Below are 16,235 nucleotides of genomic sequence, written 5' to 3'. Positions count from 1 at the left end.
CACATAAACAAACACAAAATCGTAAATGATAATAATAACCAGAGCTCTCCTTACCCAGGGAGAACATGTTTCTGTAATTCTCTGGCCTGTTATCTCTACTCAGATCCTTCTGTGATGAATCAAGAAGCCATTCCTCTCGAATTAGGGACACAGCCATGTCTTCAATCTTCTCCAAAGTCTGAAACAAAACAAGATGCCCATCTGGGACTGGGACTGTTCCACAGTTCAAACCCAGAGTGTCAGAGAGATCCATCAGGGTGGGAGTGGATCAAGAGGTGGGAATGTACTGTAAAGGGATCTGCATAGCTAGCAGGAAAGAACAGGAAAATGCACCAGATTTATTGGGGGAAAATCAAGGATCAATCTGTCTCTATGCAGAAGAACATGGGGCAAGTTCTTAAGTGAGTACTGCTACAGACAGTCCAGACATGGGGTAGATGCCACAAACACTGTCAAGTGGAGCTATGGGGTTTCAGTGAGGAGCACAACTCACCTGGAACCCTGCTGTAAGAAGTGTAGCTGTCATCTCCTGGTCTCGAGGACTTCCTTTCTGGGAAGGGGTAGGACTCTGTGAAGCAGATATGGCTGAGAGAGGAGAAAGGAGCTATGAATGAGACCAGCCTTGTCCTGTGGTTATAGGAACCAGCACTAACACATTCCAAAATTATTTGTATTTCAGCCGATATGCATGCCAGAGATTTTGAATATGAAATGCTGTTAATCTTGGACTCTGGGTTCATACCTATGGTTGCTCACAAAACATCTGCACTTTGATGTCCCACTCAGCCTGAAGTTACATGTCAAAAACAGAAAGTGTACTGGTTTCCTAACAGGAAGTGCTTTACAATTTCTTCTCTACCACCAAAGCTATATTCCATCCTTGTGCTTGTACACAGTATTTCTTTAGGTCCTAATCTCTTGCCAAGCTGAATATGAGAACCAATCTATCTCTACTAACTTTATTACTTTTTTGAAATGCCTACCATGACTGCCAGCATCTGCTTCCTATAGAAACCAGACAGGGTAATATCAAAATCAACATAGACTACTGTGTCTTGGGCAACAGGCATTAGAATTTTACATAAGGATTGTATTATTAATTGAAAATGTTTCTATACTTCTTTAGAAATATTAAAAATCCACTAATTTAGAACAAATTACTATAAACCACATAAATGAAAAAATAAGAAATTCAGGGCAAGTATGAGATGAGACTAGAACATCTTATCTTGTTCCGTAAGAAAATTCTCAAAAAATGATGGAGAAATGTCAATAGGACACAGGAGCCAGACTGAAGAGGCCTCCTCTGGCCAACTCTGAGACAATTTAAGCATCAAAATAAAGATAGTAACAGAACATTTCTGGAATAAAATAAGAATTTATGAGTCCATATTGATAAATAAAAAATGAATAAATAAAATAAAATGGGGGAAGGAGGGAACACTCTCCATTACAATAAATAAATAAATGTAGAAGAAATGACAGTTAGAAAATAATCACTTTAGTAATCACTGATTCAGTCAAGAAGCATCAATAAATACTAAAACTAGTGTTTCAGCAACAGAAGTTTCATGAGGACCAGGATATTTACATAGACTCAAGAGTATCTCCCCACAAATTACTTATTAATTACAAAGGGAAAACAGTAACAAAAACCTAGCAAGAATAATCTTAACCAAGTCATCAAAGATAACATTACCAATAACAGACAAATTCCTGTTGTATTCCTGAGAAGGACAAAATCACTTCTGGGATGTTCATGACAAATATATACAACTCGAATCTAAATATGAGGAAACATCACACAAACTCAAATTGTTGTCATTCTACAAAATAACTGACTTGTACTCTTCAAAAATGTCAAGATCGTGAAAGGCAAAGAAAGGCTGAGGAACTACTCCAAGTTAAAGGAGACTAAAGAGACAGGACAGCTAATTGCAAAGTGGGATCTTGGACTAGACTCTGGAAGAACATTATTGGGACAACCAGCAAAATATGAATATGAACTGTGGGCTAGATTAATATTGCATCAGTGTTAAATTTCCTAATTGTGATCAATTTACTGTGGTTATCTATGAAAACACTCTTGTTTAAGAAAATACATACTGAAATATTTACAAATAAAGTGTCATGATACCAGGAAAACCTCAAAATGCCTATGTTGTAAATACACTGTGGTAACAGAAATGTATGAATACATAAAACCCCCAAATTCTTTAATTTGTTCATGAGTTTACCACTGGGACTAACAGTCCGTATTTGAAGCCAAGATAAACATTTAAATCAGGTCTTATGGCTGGTCTGTAAACAGTACAGGCTAGTTCCTTCCAGGAACTGGACAGGTGTCCCAAATGTACTTTCTTTCTTCTCTGCTTTCCCACTCCTCATCAATGAAATCTGGCTCCTCACCTCTGTCTTGTGGCCCTTGGAGCACTGGAGATTTGTGCTGGGTTGCCACAGGTTGGAGCTGAGTATCTGGAGGCTCTGGTGCAGATTTGGAATGCACGACCTCCTCCCAGAGTACCCTATGTCCATGTGCACGAGCAGGGACCTAGAAACAAGACACCTGCATTACAAGGAATCCCTTTGAGAAATGAAGCGAACAATGTAACAGTACTAAGAGCACATCTAAAGGGATACATACTGGGGGAAGGAAAAAGCAGAATCTCACTGACTTAGGAACACAAACATGTTGATTTGCACAGAAAGGCATCATTTCTGCTTAGTACTGAAGGAAAAGATTTCTGCTGATGCCCTCCCTGCTGCACACAATGCTGATATTTTGCATTCCCAAGAAAGGGGAAGAATGATAAACAGAAGCTTAAAGCAGTGCTCTTCAGTGGAAACAACTTTTGATAAGGAACTAGGAAACCTGAGTTACGGGCTCAGATCTACATTTAGTTATTTGGGTGCCCCTGAAAAAGTAAGTTAAGCTCTCTATGCATCAGTTTCCCATCTGGCAAACAGAACAATACAGTTGTAGGGAAGTTATGAGGATAAAAAATGGATTTATATCCTTTATAAGAATAAAAAGAACTCTACAAATACAAGCCATACCACACGATAACTCTTTTCATCCTCCTGCAACACAAACTCATGCTCAGCATTTATTCTCCCATTGTTGTGTCAATGTCCCTCCACCCAGCTTCCTGGACTCTCACAGTCAGAGCATGCCCACCTCCTTCTACTTACTGGCCGTCCTAGTATATCAATTTGCCTTTCCAAATCCTCCAGTAGAGTCACCACCTCCTCTCCATTCTCTAGCTGATGTTCCTTAACCAGAGTCTGGAGCTCCTCGGGCAGGATGGTCAAGAACTGCTCCAGCACCAGCAGCTCCAGGATCTGCTCCTTGGTGTTCAAATCTGGCCTCAGCCACTGATGGCAAAGTGCTCGGAGTTGGATCAGAGCTTCTCGGGGTCCTAGTGTCTCTTGGTAGCATAACTTCCTGAAACGCAGGCGGAACAGCTCTTGGCCAGGAGGGTTATTTTCATGTAGACTTGATTCCTGGTCCCAACCATGATCTTCCTCTACCTTGATAATTACAAGGTCCTCTTCAGGAGCCTGGTCTGGTGGGGATGGGGCTAAAGACTTCCTTGATTCTGCAGCCATTTAGGGCCGGAAAAGCTCAGGAGACTCGTTTCCACTACTTTCTTTATCTTCTTAAGAGAACTTTCTGAGGGCCTCTTCTTTAAGGGTACTTCTTTGGGAAGAGAAAATGACAAATAGTGTAAAGGCAAGTCAAAGGTCATAGTAATTTACTGAGATATCTTAACAAGTTCCCTACCATGACATGGACTTCATGGCTCAGTCATTTAAGTGATCCTCTCCAGAAATAACTCCTTGCCTCCTTAGCCTTCTGCATGCCAATCCCATCTGGGAATAACTCTTTCCTTCTGCTTTCTCTCTTGGGGATGTGGAACATGGCTAAACAAAGTCAGGAAACCATGTAGACTGGGTCTAACTGAAATTCTGCATTTAACCTCATGTGGCCCTCAGGGCTCCTGATTTAACTCCTTTCAACATTTGTTATACCAGCTATACTGTTTCTACACACTTCGGCTCTCAACCTGCCCCTCACTCTCAACATGAGACTAATTTCCATATAATCTAGCTCAAGATATTGTCAAGAACTGTCCTAACACTTTCTTCTTCTCCACCTGACATTATCATACATGTGCTCCCCCTGCCATCTTCCCCCTGTCTCCAGGCTAACTTCTACTATGGACTTTACCTCAAGCTCTAAAACTCTTCTCTGGGGCACAGGTCCTGCATCTCCAAGGAACCTGGATGCCCTATCAACACCCGCAACCCCAAAACCTAGTCCCATACACTAATGATGTTCCAGAATGTTTTATAAATAAAATCATACAGTATGTAGCCTTTTGAGTCTGGCATCTTTCACTTAGCATATTGTACTTGAGATCATCAATGTTGTTGTACATATCAGGAGTTTATGCCTTATATGGATGAATGTTTATCCATTCTCTAGTTGACACTATCTCAATTGCTTCCAGTTTTTGATGATTACAAATGAAGCCACTATAAACATCTGCATATGAGTTTTTGTGTGAACATAGTTTTCATTTCACCCGGGTAAATATCCAGAGGTAAAACTGCTAGGTCATATGGTAAGTATATGTATAACTTTATAAGAAACTGCCAAACTGTTTTCCAAAGTGGCTATAATACTTTGCATTCCACTAGCAATATGTGAGAACTGCAGTTGCTCCATATCCTGACCAGCATTTGACATATAAATAAATATATATATTTAGACATATATATATAGATTTAGATATTCTAAAAGACATATAGTGGTATCTCACAAGGGTTTTAATTTGCATTTCTCTACTGACTAATAACGTTGAGCATCCTTTCCTGTGCTTATTTGCCATCCATATAGTTGGTCCTTCATATCCATGGGTTCCATATCCCTGGATTCAATCAACCACGGATCAAAGATGTTTGGGGAAAAAAAAAATTCCAGAAAGTTCCCAAAAGGAAAACCTGAATTTGCCACACACCACCAATTATTTACATAGCCTTTACATTTTATTAGGTATTATAAGTAATCTAGAGATGATTTAAAGTATACGTGAGGATGTGTGTAGGTTATATGCAAAGACTATGCCATTTTATATGAGACTCGAGCATCGACAAATTTTAATATCCATGAGGGGTCCTGGAACCAATCCCCCATGGATACCAAGGGACAACTGTATATTTTTTGGTAAGTATCTGTTCAAAACTTTTGCCTATTTATAAAATTAGCTTTTTTAATAATTGAGCTTTGAGAATTCCTTACATATGTTAGATAAAAGTCCTTTATGAAATATGTGACTTGCAAATATTTCCTCCTTTTCATTCTTTTAACAGTGCCTTTCCAAGAACAGAAATTCATAAATTTTTGAAGTTTAATTTGTCAACTTTTTTCTTTTAGGGATTGTACTTTTGGTGTCATACCTAAGAAATCTTTGCTTAATCCAAGGTCACAACGATTTTCTCCTGTTTTTTAAAAAAAGTTTTATAGTTTTAGGTTTTACCTTTAGTTCTATGATTGCTTTTAAGTTAATTTTTGTTCAGAGTTTGAGGTATGGATGGAGGTTCATTTTTTTGCATACAAATATCAATTGTTCCAGCAGTATTTGCAAAAATAGATTAAATGTTACCCATTGAATTGTCTTCGCATCTTTGTCAAAAATCAAGTGACTATACATGTGTGGATCTCTTTCTGGAGTCTATTTTGTTCCACTGACCTATATGTTTATCTTTTTGCCAATACAAAACTGTCTTGACTGTTGTGGCTTTTAAAATCTTGAAATCAATTACTAAGAGTCCTGCAACTTTGTTGTTCATTTTCAAAATTGTTTCAGCTTTTCTAGTTTTGTTGCCTTTTGATATAAATGTTATAATTGGCTTCTCCCACAAAAAAAATTCCTGGAATAGGATTTGTGTTGAATCTGTAGCTCAGTTGAGGGACAACTGACATCTTAACAATATTGTTTTCTATTCCATAAACATGGTATATCTGTCCATTTATTTAAGTCTTCTGATTTCTTTCATTAGTACCCAAACTATTTACCTATTCTCAAAGGACAAGATAAAATGCTTTCTTCTTAAAATCCTTCCTTAATGATTCCAATTGGAAGTGATTTCCCTCTTATTCTATACATCTGTTACATAAGTATGTATTACTTTAATGTTACTTTTGCCATAATTGTGTATTACTAGTTGCAAAGGAGTTTTGACTTTCTAACTTAATTGTATGTTTCCCATGAGTAGAGGCCTTTATCTTTTATCTTACTGATAGAATTGAAGAACATTAGAGGGCTATTATTTACAATACCCGACACAGACTGTGTTTATATTTGTTGAAGAGTAAGTTTTAGATATAAGGTCTGAGGTCTTCTTTAGACCTGTTCAATTACAGGGTCCTATTTCTTTGGGGGATATATGTCTATGGCTTTTACCTTTGGTATTAGGCATCATCTCTTGCCTGCAGTAGCAGTGGTAAGTGGTCTTCCTGCCTTTGGTTATGCTTTCTTTCCATTCATGTTCCATAAAGATTCTTATTGTGGGTTGAATTGTGTCCCCCCCCCCAAAAGATATGTTGAGGTACTAACCTTTGGTATTTGTGAATGTGACCTTATTTGGAAAGAGGTTCTTTGCAGATGTAATCAAATTAAGATGAGGTTATACTGGAGTAGGGTAGGCCTTTAAGCCAATATGACTGGTATATTTTTAAAAAGAGAAGAGACACAGAGATTGACACACACAAAGAGAAGGCCATGTGAAGACAGACACAGAAGAGAGCTATGTGACTACAGAGGCAGAGATGGTGTTATGTAGTTGCAAGCCAAGGAATCCCAAGGACTGCCAGTAACAACCAGAAGTTAGGAGATCATGAACCTGCCATCACCTTGATTTTGGACTTTTGGTCGCCATAACCATGGGAGAATAAATTTCTGTTGTGTTAAGCCACCCAGTTTGTGGTACTTTGTTACTGTAGCCCCATGCAACTAATACACTGCTAGAGAGACTGTTTTAACAAATATGTAATACAACTCACCCCCTTAAAATATTTCAACGGGGAACCTAACTTCAGCATGGTATGCAAGGCTCTTTATGATATGTAAACCTGCCTAGCTATATCTGCTATAAACTCTCCTTCATACAGCTTTTTCCAAATGTGGCTTTCTCATATCTCCACTCTGCTGCAGTGGTTCTCAATTCTGCCCCCGTCTCCCAGGAATATTTGGCAATATTCGGCAATGTCTGCAAACATTTTTGGTTGTCACAACTGAGGGGAAGGGATGCTACTAGTATCTAGTGGGTAGAGGCCAGAGATGCTATTAAACGTACTACATGCATAACATAACCCCCACAACAAAGAATGATCTGGTCCAAAGTGTCAATGTTGAGGCTGATAAATCCTGGTCTCACGGAAATCATTTAACTTTAACTTAAAAAGTCTCAGCTTACCTATTATCTTTTAAATTAGGTTTTCCCTGTTGCCCTCACTCTTCAGCCACCAATACCCCCAACCCCCTGCCCCAGAAGATTAAGGTGCTCATTCTTGCCAAGTTATTTTTTACATGGTCCAGACATAGGATTTATCACACTGTGTATAGTATGTACTGCAAATGTCGGCCCATGGCCATGGTTTTCTTGCAAATGTTAGTTTGTAGCCGTGACCTTTTTCTTTGTATCCCTTTTTAAGCAGGGAAGTTATATTACATATCTGTATGTCAGAAAGATCACAATGGCAGCACTTGGACAACAGGATGGAGAAAAACATAACTGAAGGCAGCACTGTAGAGAATGGAAAAGAGCATAACCAAAGGCATCATATCCAAAAGCAACTGGCAAGAAATGCTAACATCAAGATAAAATCCCAGGGCTTCCGTGGTGGCGCAGTGGTTGAGAATCCGCCTGCCAATGCAGGGGACACGGGTTCGAGCCCTGGTCTGGGAAGATCCCACATGCCGCGGAGCGGCTGGGCCCGTGAGCCATAATTACTGAGCCTGTGCGTCTGGAGCCTGTGCTCCGCAACAAGAGAGGCCGCGATAGTAAGAGGCCCGCGCACCGTGATGAAGAGTGGCCCCCGCTTGCCACAACTAGAGAAAGCCCTCGTACAGAAACGAAGACCCAACACAGCCATAAATAAATAAATAAAAATTTAAAAAATAAAAAAGATATCTTATATATATTAAAAAAAAAAAAAAAAAGATAAAATCCCAGACCTGTAGTCTGCTAAGGGAAAGAAGAGGTACGCACTTAGAAGGAAAATCAGATTACATATTGTTCCTGACATGAGTCTTCAAAGCAGTGTCTCTATCTTTCAGGGGTTTTGGGCCGAGAGGGTGGGGTAGGGTTGGCTCATAGTCTCTCAATCTAATGAAAACACAGAACTTCTCCCCATAAAAAAGCCCACAGGCACAAAAGTTTACATTCAATTTCATCGGGTTCATACACCAAACACCCACCTAAGGACTCCAGGAAGGTTAAGAACCCCTACTTAGAGAGTGTGGACAGAAAAGGAAGAGAATTTGAAAAGTTATCTTTAAAATCAGACAAGACTGGTAACAGTAGTTTTGGGAGTAAACTACAGATAGGAGAAATCAAGGAGCAAGAGATAAGGTTAAATATGGTAACTGACAACAGAGGGTTTAATTCATAGATGACAACTTTACAGAGAAGTGGGAGAATTTCCTGGAATACAGAGATTTGAGGGAAGAGTGAATTTGGACAAGAGGCTGAGATTTTGTGGAGGGTTTGAGACAAGGGGTAAACAATTTTGTTTTGAACAGACAGGATTAACACCCAGGGTTTTAAAATAATTCATTTAAAAAATCAAGGAAAATTTAATGAATTCTTAAAATTTCTTAAAATAGATACTTATAGTTTAAAAACTTAAAAGGTCATTACTATGGGACATGAATTCTGAGCTCTAACTGTTTTGAATGTGATTCTGCATAGTCATAGTTTTACCATGTTTTCTTATGAATTTCCTAAAGTCAAGGTTGATCTTTAAGTACTGAACTACTGGCCAACTTCCATCTTATAATCAATGCTCGACAATACTAGCTTTAAAAGGTTTCGATGTTAAGTGTGCATCACGCAAGAGCTTTATATTGTTGATATGTTAAAACGGTAATATAATACTAAATGACATTAAATAAAGTCTCAGTAGTGAAACTGATGGGAGTCATCTAATTATCAGATTTGTTCATATTTTAAACCAAATCAACCAACAAATCTTATCCATTATCCATTTGATTATTCTTTTTAGTAGCTAATTTTCCATTTTTAGCCTCTTCCCTCTTCCATGAGACAGTTTTTGAAAATTACAGCCTATAACTAACCAAGTACAAAGATATGTACTACAAAATTAGTCTACTATGTACCCTCCTCTCAAACAGTTTTGTGTATATGCACCTGTATTTAGGTTGGTAAACACCTTGTGGATAAAGACTGCCTCTTACATTCTCTTTTTAAGAATACCTCATCAAGTTTCTTGATTTAGGAAGCTAAAATAATCAATCTTTAAAGCTTTTTCTCATCTCAAACGCTATAATCCTGTGAACTACTGAAAGCACAACCCATTTTAACAGCATTATCTTTTCAACAGATGAAGAAAGAATGTTTTCTTCCTTTAGACTAATTTAAGCCTAATTTGGGATGTTTGGGAGCTGAAAATAAAACAAAACAAAGATATTTTCCAGGCTTTAAAGATAAAGGTGAAGCAAACACTGTGCTTTATACCTACCTCAAACTGCTTAAGTTTTAACATCTACCACATTTTACACTTAACCACAGCAGAAATTCAAAATATGTATGCATTTGCTACAACAATGATTACTACATAAGTATACTTAACTGAACTAATCAAACAGAAATAGTGATCATTTTTTAGAGGTGGTAGTGGCAGTCTTAATGTTGCCTGACAAAAATTACTCATGAGTCACTTGAGTTTTGGAAATGGGGCCCCTCCTAAAGAGTTCCCAGGCATCTGCTTCAATTAGCTTTAATAAACGAAGTATTCTGAATAAGTCTGAATTTTACATCACCACGAAGTTGTCAAAAAATGTTTCTTTTGTACATTTATCCAGTCAACACACCACCACATTCTGAATACACTACAAAGAGCAAAATAACTTAGCAGGAAAAATAGGTTTCCAAGGATAACTGGGGTTTCCAAAAGCAAAATATATCTTTTAAAAAAAAGAGAATTGTGACGGAAATGCAAAATTGCTAAGTAAAAACAATTCAGATCGTGGAAAGAGGTGGATGAAAGATAACACGGGAAAAAAAAAAGATAACCCGGGAACAGTTTCCTATTTTAAGACAAAATCGACTGCAAATAACGCCACAGAACGATGAGCGATGAAGACAGCGAATCTCTACTAAAGGTTCCCTCGCAAAAAGTTTGGGCACGCGGACTCGGCCTGCGCTGGTAGCCAAAGCGACCCTTGATTCACCGAATCACCGGGGCGCCGACCTCGGCTCAGGTCCCCTCTCAAGACCCCTCACGCTTGTTCTCACCTGCGGCCTGGTCTGGCCACAAAGCGCTCCCCTTCCACCGGCCCGGAGCCCGAACCGTACTCACCGTGAGTTCCAGCGGCGGCCCGGGTGGGGAAGGGACGCTGCAAAGTGTGAACAGACCTGGAGGAAGGGCTGGTAGAATAAGGGGCGAGAGCTGTAACCGGACCAGGCCCCTCCAGCCCCTAACTTCCAAACGTGCGGAGGCACAGCACCGGCCAGCAAGCATCTTGTCCCAAGCTACTTCCGGGAGCTCTCTAGGAATCCTGGAGGTCTGAAAGCTCTATGGTCGACCGACTAAGGGGACGGGGCCACCGCGCCCCTCTCAACAGTACTCTGGGCCTAGCGTTCCTCTTGCGTCTACGCGTCGCAGGGTTGCGCGGCTCTAGGGCAACGGGAAAGTCGTGGGTAATAACGGACTGTGGTGTCACCTCTGCCCCGCGCACCTGGCTCACCCCGTTCGCTCCGCACGCTCGCTGGGGAGGTAACCGTCCCCCGGCGGGCTGATCTGAGGGCGTGCGGGGGCCAGGGATGAGAGCAGGCGGAAGCTGGGGTATCGGTGCAGGAGGATGCACCTTAAGGATCCTTATGATGCTAATTAGCTAGACTCGCGTTTGGCCGGGTTAGTTACCCCTGTACTTTACTGTTCTCGCTTTATAAATATGTCCAGTCCTCTCACATAGACTGCAGATTTCTTGAGGAATTCTTGTTAATCATGGTTCATAGCTTTTTGAATCCCCTACGGCACCTAGTAATAAATAGTACACCTTATACTATTAAGTATTCAAAAAATAATTATAATTAAATGTAAATTCTTTTCGAGTCTTTACATATGTTCCACCCTTTCCTATCTTAATGAATTGCGGTGTCTTACAAAACCTGCTTTGTAGTTTATTTTTAGTGCTGAGTTAAGCTTAGCATTATGACGTAATCTGTGCCGTAAGCTTCAGTAGTAGACCCTAGTTCTAATACCACAAATTTCGAAAAACCTAAGTTCAAATCTATGCTCATTCTTTATACACCCTTACAATTTTAACTTTTCAGACTACGTAGGATTTTGGGGCGGAGGCTGTGGATGTTAATCTTAGAAATAAAACACAATTATTTTAACAGCAAAATGGGTTTATGCAGGAAAAGCAGAGAATTGCAATTTGGGTCAGGCAAGCCGTGGTGAATCATAGGCAAGTGCAAGAGACAAAGGGAAGGTCAGCTTTTATTAGGTTTTAGGAGGAGACTGGGGAGGGTTGTCTTGAAAAAAAGTTCATTGGAGAAGAACAAGAGTTAGTTGTTATGGCGGTTTCTTACTAGCTGCAAGCAGTGGTCAGTGCCTTGTTGCTGGGACAAGAAGTGATCTTTCTTAAAAGCAGGTGATGCAATTCCCATGTGAAAAATGTCCTCCCTTGTACCAGAAGAGAAGTAACGTTCTTATTATCACGGATAAGAAGTTGTGACAGAGAAAATTTTATACAAAGAATTCTGTATAAGCTGACCTTGTTAAAATCATTTTTATCTTCCTTATTCCTGCTGGTTATGCAGGCTGTACAGTGGTACATGCGTGAGAGCTCTCCTTCAGGGCTTCCTGACTCCAATTTAAATGAGGTTTTTCCTTAACTTATTTTCACATGGAAACTGTTTTACTTTGGTCCCCCATTTTTATTCCTTTAACACTTTTTCTAACTACCCATTTATTTTGGGTTTTCAGGCTCCCCTCCAGTCTTCACTTTTTAAAAAATATATTTATTTATTTTTGGTTGCGTAGGGTCTTCGTTGCTGCACAAAGGCTTTCTCTAGTTGCGGTGAGCGGGGGCTACTCTTCGTTGCGGTGCGCGTGCTTCTCATTGCGGTGGCTTCTCTTGTTGCGGAGCACGGGCTCTAGAGCGCCGGCTCAGTAGTTGTGGTGCCCGAGCTTAGTTACTCCGCGGCATGTGGGACCAGGGCTTGAACCCGTGTCCCCTAGCATTGGCAGGCCGATTCTTAACCACCAGGGAAGTTCCTCCAGTCTTCATCTTAATTTCCCCTCATCTGTTCCTGCTGATAGCCACCACCGATGTTTCTATCCAGTCCCCAACCTTAACCTAAAAATATTTTGTCTACCCCCCTTAGCTTTGATTTGTTTTTAAGAGTTTTGTCATCTAATCATCACAATGAAACAAATAACAATAAACATTGAGAAGTTACAGTGCTTCAGCTCTTGCAAAACACTTATTTTTGCTCTTTATCTCATAGTTCTTGCCTCCCGGCTGGGATGGTAACTAGAAATAACTGGCAACAGACTAGAACTATGCTCTCTGTTTCTTTTTTTACATTAAAAAATAATTTTTAGAAACCAAAGTTGTACACATAGGTAGTTTAGAAGTAAAATAGCGTTATAACCTAAGCAAAGATTTCTCAAAAGGCACTAATAATAACAAATAAAATTGCTAAATTTGACTTCATCAAAATTTAAATTTTCTGTTCAACAAAAAGCACCATTTAGAAAGTGAAAAGAAGCTACAGACTGGAAAATATCATCTTACTTATTTATTTATTTTATTTATTTTATTTATTTTTGGCTGTGTTGGGTCTTCGTTGCTGCACGCGGGCTTTCTCTAGTTGCGGTGAGCCAAGGCTCTTCTTTGTTGTGGTGCATGGGCTTCTCATTGCAGTGGCTTCTCTTGTTGCGGAGTACAGGCTCTAGGTGCGTGAGCTTCAGTAGTTGTGGCATGCGGGCTCAGTAGTTGTGGCTCGTAGGCTCTAGAGCACAGGCTAAGTAGACGTGGTGCACAGGCTTAGTTGCTCCGTGGCATGTGGGATCTCCCCGGACCAGGGCTCGGATGCGTGTCCCTTGCATTGACAGGCGGATTCTTTAACCACTGTGCCACTGGGGAAGTCCCTGGAAAATATTTTCAATACATATTTCTGACAGCCGGTATCCAGAATATATAAAGAACTCTTACAACTCAATCATAAGAAGACAAACATAAATAGGCAAAAGTCATGGACACACACTTTACCAAAGAATTCATATTGATATATGAATTATCAATAAGTACATTAAAAGGTACTCAAGGTCATTATTCATCAAGGAAATATAAAATTAAAGCTACTACACATCCATTAGAATGGCTAAAATTAAAATGACTGACAATACCAAGTGCTAATGAGGATATGAAGCAAATGGAACTCTTATACGCTCCTAGTGGGAGTGTAAAATGGTACAACTAGTTTGAAAAATGGCAATTTTTAATGAAGTTAAATAATGCCTACATTATGACCCAGTAATCTCACCCTTAAGTATTTACCTAAGAGATATGAAAACATAAGTCCATAGCAGCTTTATTCATAGTAGGCCCAAACTGGAAAAACCCAAATGCTCATCAACAGGATAACAGAGAATCAAATAGTGTTACGTTCATACAGTGGAATACTACTCAGAAATTAAAAGGAGCTACTGATAGATGAACAATGTAGATGAATCTAAAAAATATTATGTTGAATAAAAGTAGCCTTGTATGAACAAGTAAAATTAATCTCTGGTGACAGAAGACAAAAAAATGTTTACCATTGATTGGAGTTGTAGTTAACATGGTTGCATACATATGTAAAAATTCATTGAGTTGCACACCTGATTTGTGCATTTTACTAATAAAAATACATTTAAAAAAAGTAGGGACTGGGCTTCCCTGGTGGTGCAGTGGTTGAGAATCCACCTGCCAATGCAGGGGACATGGGTTCGATCCCTGGTCCGGGAAGATCCCACATGCCGCGGAGCAACCAAGCCTGTGCGCCACAACTACTGAGCCTGTGCTCTACAGCCTGTGAGCCACAACTACTGAGCCCACGTGCTGCAACTACTGAAGCCAGCATGCCTAGATCCTGTGCTCTGCAACAAGAGAAACCCGCGCATCGCAACGAAGAGTAGCCCGCCTCACCACAACTAGAGAAAGCCCACGGGCAGCAACAGACCCAACACTGCCAAAAAAAAAAAAAAAAAAAAAAAGTAAATAAAATTGAATAGTACTCTCAGGTTTATACTGTGAAAAACACCAGGCCTCACTCTTCCCTTCCGTTATCAATATCTATTCCCCAGAGACAACCACTTTAACTCTTTCCTTTTACTCTTGATATTAACCTCCATATTTATAAATAACACGCTAACACTGCCATTTCTTGATTTTTCAGGTATAGATATATTATCTATTGACTTCCTGCTATGGAAAGTAAGCATTTAACCCTTTTAAATCACTACTACAATTAGCCACACCAGGGTTTAGAACATATTTTAAACTGCCTGAGTCGTTAGGTCCAACAACCATGACAGCCCCACCAAAGCACAAAAAATGCTAGACTCTGGTTACTCATACTTTCCTTATTTGTATAAGCAGGCGACATGTTTTTAATAAGACTCCAAATATTTTCCACACCTAGGGCCACAAGGGTGTTCCCACATTTTCCATAGTTGCTCTACATTTTAGTTTCAGAAGCATAACTTCATATAGTGTATGGACTAGCATATTAATTCTCAAATATTTTGGTCTCATGACTCCTTTTATACTCTTAAAAACTAGTGAGGACTCCAAAGAGCTTATGTTTATATGGGTCATATCCATCAAGACTTACTTTGTTTGAAATTAAAACGGAGGAATTAAAAATATTTATTCTTTAACAATAACATACCCATTACATGTTAACTTAAGTAACATATTTTGTTACTTTAATATTTTATGAAATTTAACTATATTTTCAAAAAAAGTAAAAGGAGTGGAATCATTTCACATTTTGCAAATCTCTTTAATGTCTGGCTTAATAGGAGGTGGCTTGGTTCTCATATCTGCTACTTCATTCAGTATCACACTTTTGCTCATACTGACCCCTCTGCTAGAAGTGTACTTCCTACTACTCTCCACTTACCTAAACTCTATCCATCCTTCGAGGTCTGGCTCAGATTTCACTTTAAACAGAAAGCCTTCTCTAAGAATCCAAAAATGAGGTGTGTAAAAATGAGAAAATGAGAGAGAGGTGGTATAGAAGAACATGGCTTGTTTTAAGTTCAAGTTGGAAGGGTGACATATATCTACTTCCTTTCCCTCCCAAGAACACACAAATGACTGAAAAAATTTAAAACAATATAAATAAATAACAGTGCTAGAAAATAAAGAGTGGAGCAGAAATTTTGAGGAATTTCTGGAAAAGAATAAGCAATTGGGATCAGATTGTTGGAGAAGCAGAGGAAATTGCCCTGTAAGACACCAGGGCCAGGTATGCATCTGCAGAAGAATCCTGGAGAAGTTCAAACCTCAGGACCAAGAGTTGCAAATGGCAAGAATGGGCTATCCATTTAAGAACTGCATTTGGGACAGTTGGATATCTCCCTTTTTTAACTGGGAGCCTCAGAAAGAAGCATAGCAAAATTTGAAATGACTCTGGACCTCTACAATAGAACAAGGAGGAGGAGAAAGAGGTTCTCATTTTTGGTAATTGTGTAGGCACCCAGCCTGTCTGCTTGCTCCCTGTTCACTCACTCTACAGGAAGGCCTGCCTACTTACATACAACCCGGACTGAGAATTTCCATTGGGATAATACCAGCTGCACAAGCAGCCTCCTACAACTGCAGCGGAAACTCCTACTACCTAAATTAACTAGCACAGGACTCCATTCCTAAATATAAGCATCCAATCCAGAGGACATTTAATGAAAATCAGGTGCAGAGCAT

At 39.5% G+C, this 16,235-nt stretch overlaps 2 protein-coding genes across 3 annotated transcripts in view; one reads left to right on the top strand and one right to left on the bottom strand.

Annotated features, from left to right (window-relative positions):
• The window catches only part of ZKSCAN8 (zinc finger with KRAB and SCAN domains 8), a 35,888-nt gene extending 23,983 nt beyond the window's left edge, over positions 1 to 11,905 (bottom strand). For both annotated transcript variants that reach the window (XR_014251382.1, XM_082415386.1), the window contains exons 1-5: positions 10,610 to 11,905; positions 3,193 to 3,700; positions 2,410 to 2,551; positions 494 to 585; positions 55 to 178 (exon numbers count right to left, since the gene is read on the bottom strand). Coding sequence is in view for 1 of the 2 variants with exons in the window: in XM_082415386.1 (XP_082271512.1) it covers positions 55 to 178; positions 494 to 585; positions 2,410 to 2,551; positions 3,193 to 3,609 (775 nt within the window). In the remaining variant the exon portion in view is untranslated. The remainder of the gene's footprint in view (positions 1 to 54; positions 179 to 493; positions 586 to 2,409; positions 2,552 to 3,192; positions 3,701 to 10,609) is intronic.
• The window catches only part of H1-5 (H1.5 linker histone, cluster member), a 127,339-nt gene that overhangs the window by 24,854 nt on the left and 86,250 nt on the right, over positions 1 to 16,235 (top strand). The window lies entirely within an intron of this gene.

This window comes from Balaenoptera physalus (genome assembly GCF_965194825.1).
Source record: "Balaenoptera physalus genome assembly, chromosome: 11".
NCBI lineage: Eukaryota > Metazoa > Chordata > Mammalia > Artiodactyla > Balaenopteridae > Balaenoptera > Balaenoptera physalus.
The sequence above is the reverse complement of the archived record's forward strand: the minus strand, read 5'-3'. Positions and strand labels throughout refer to the sequence as shown.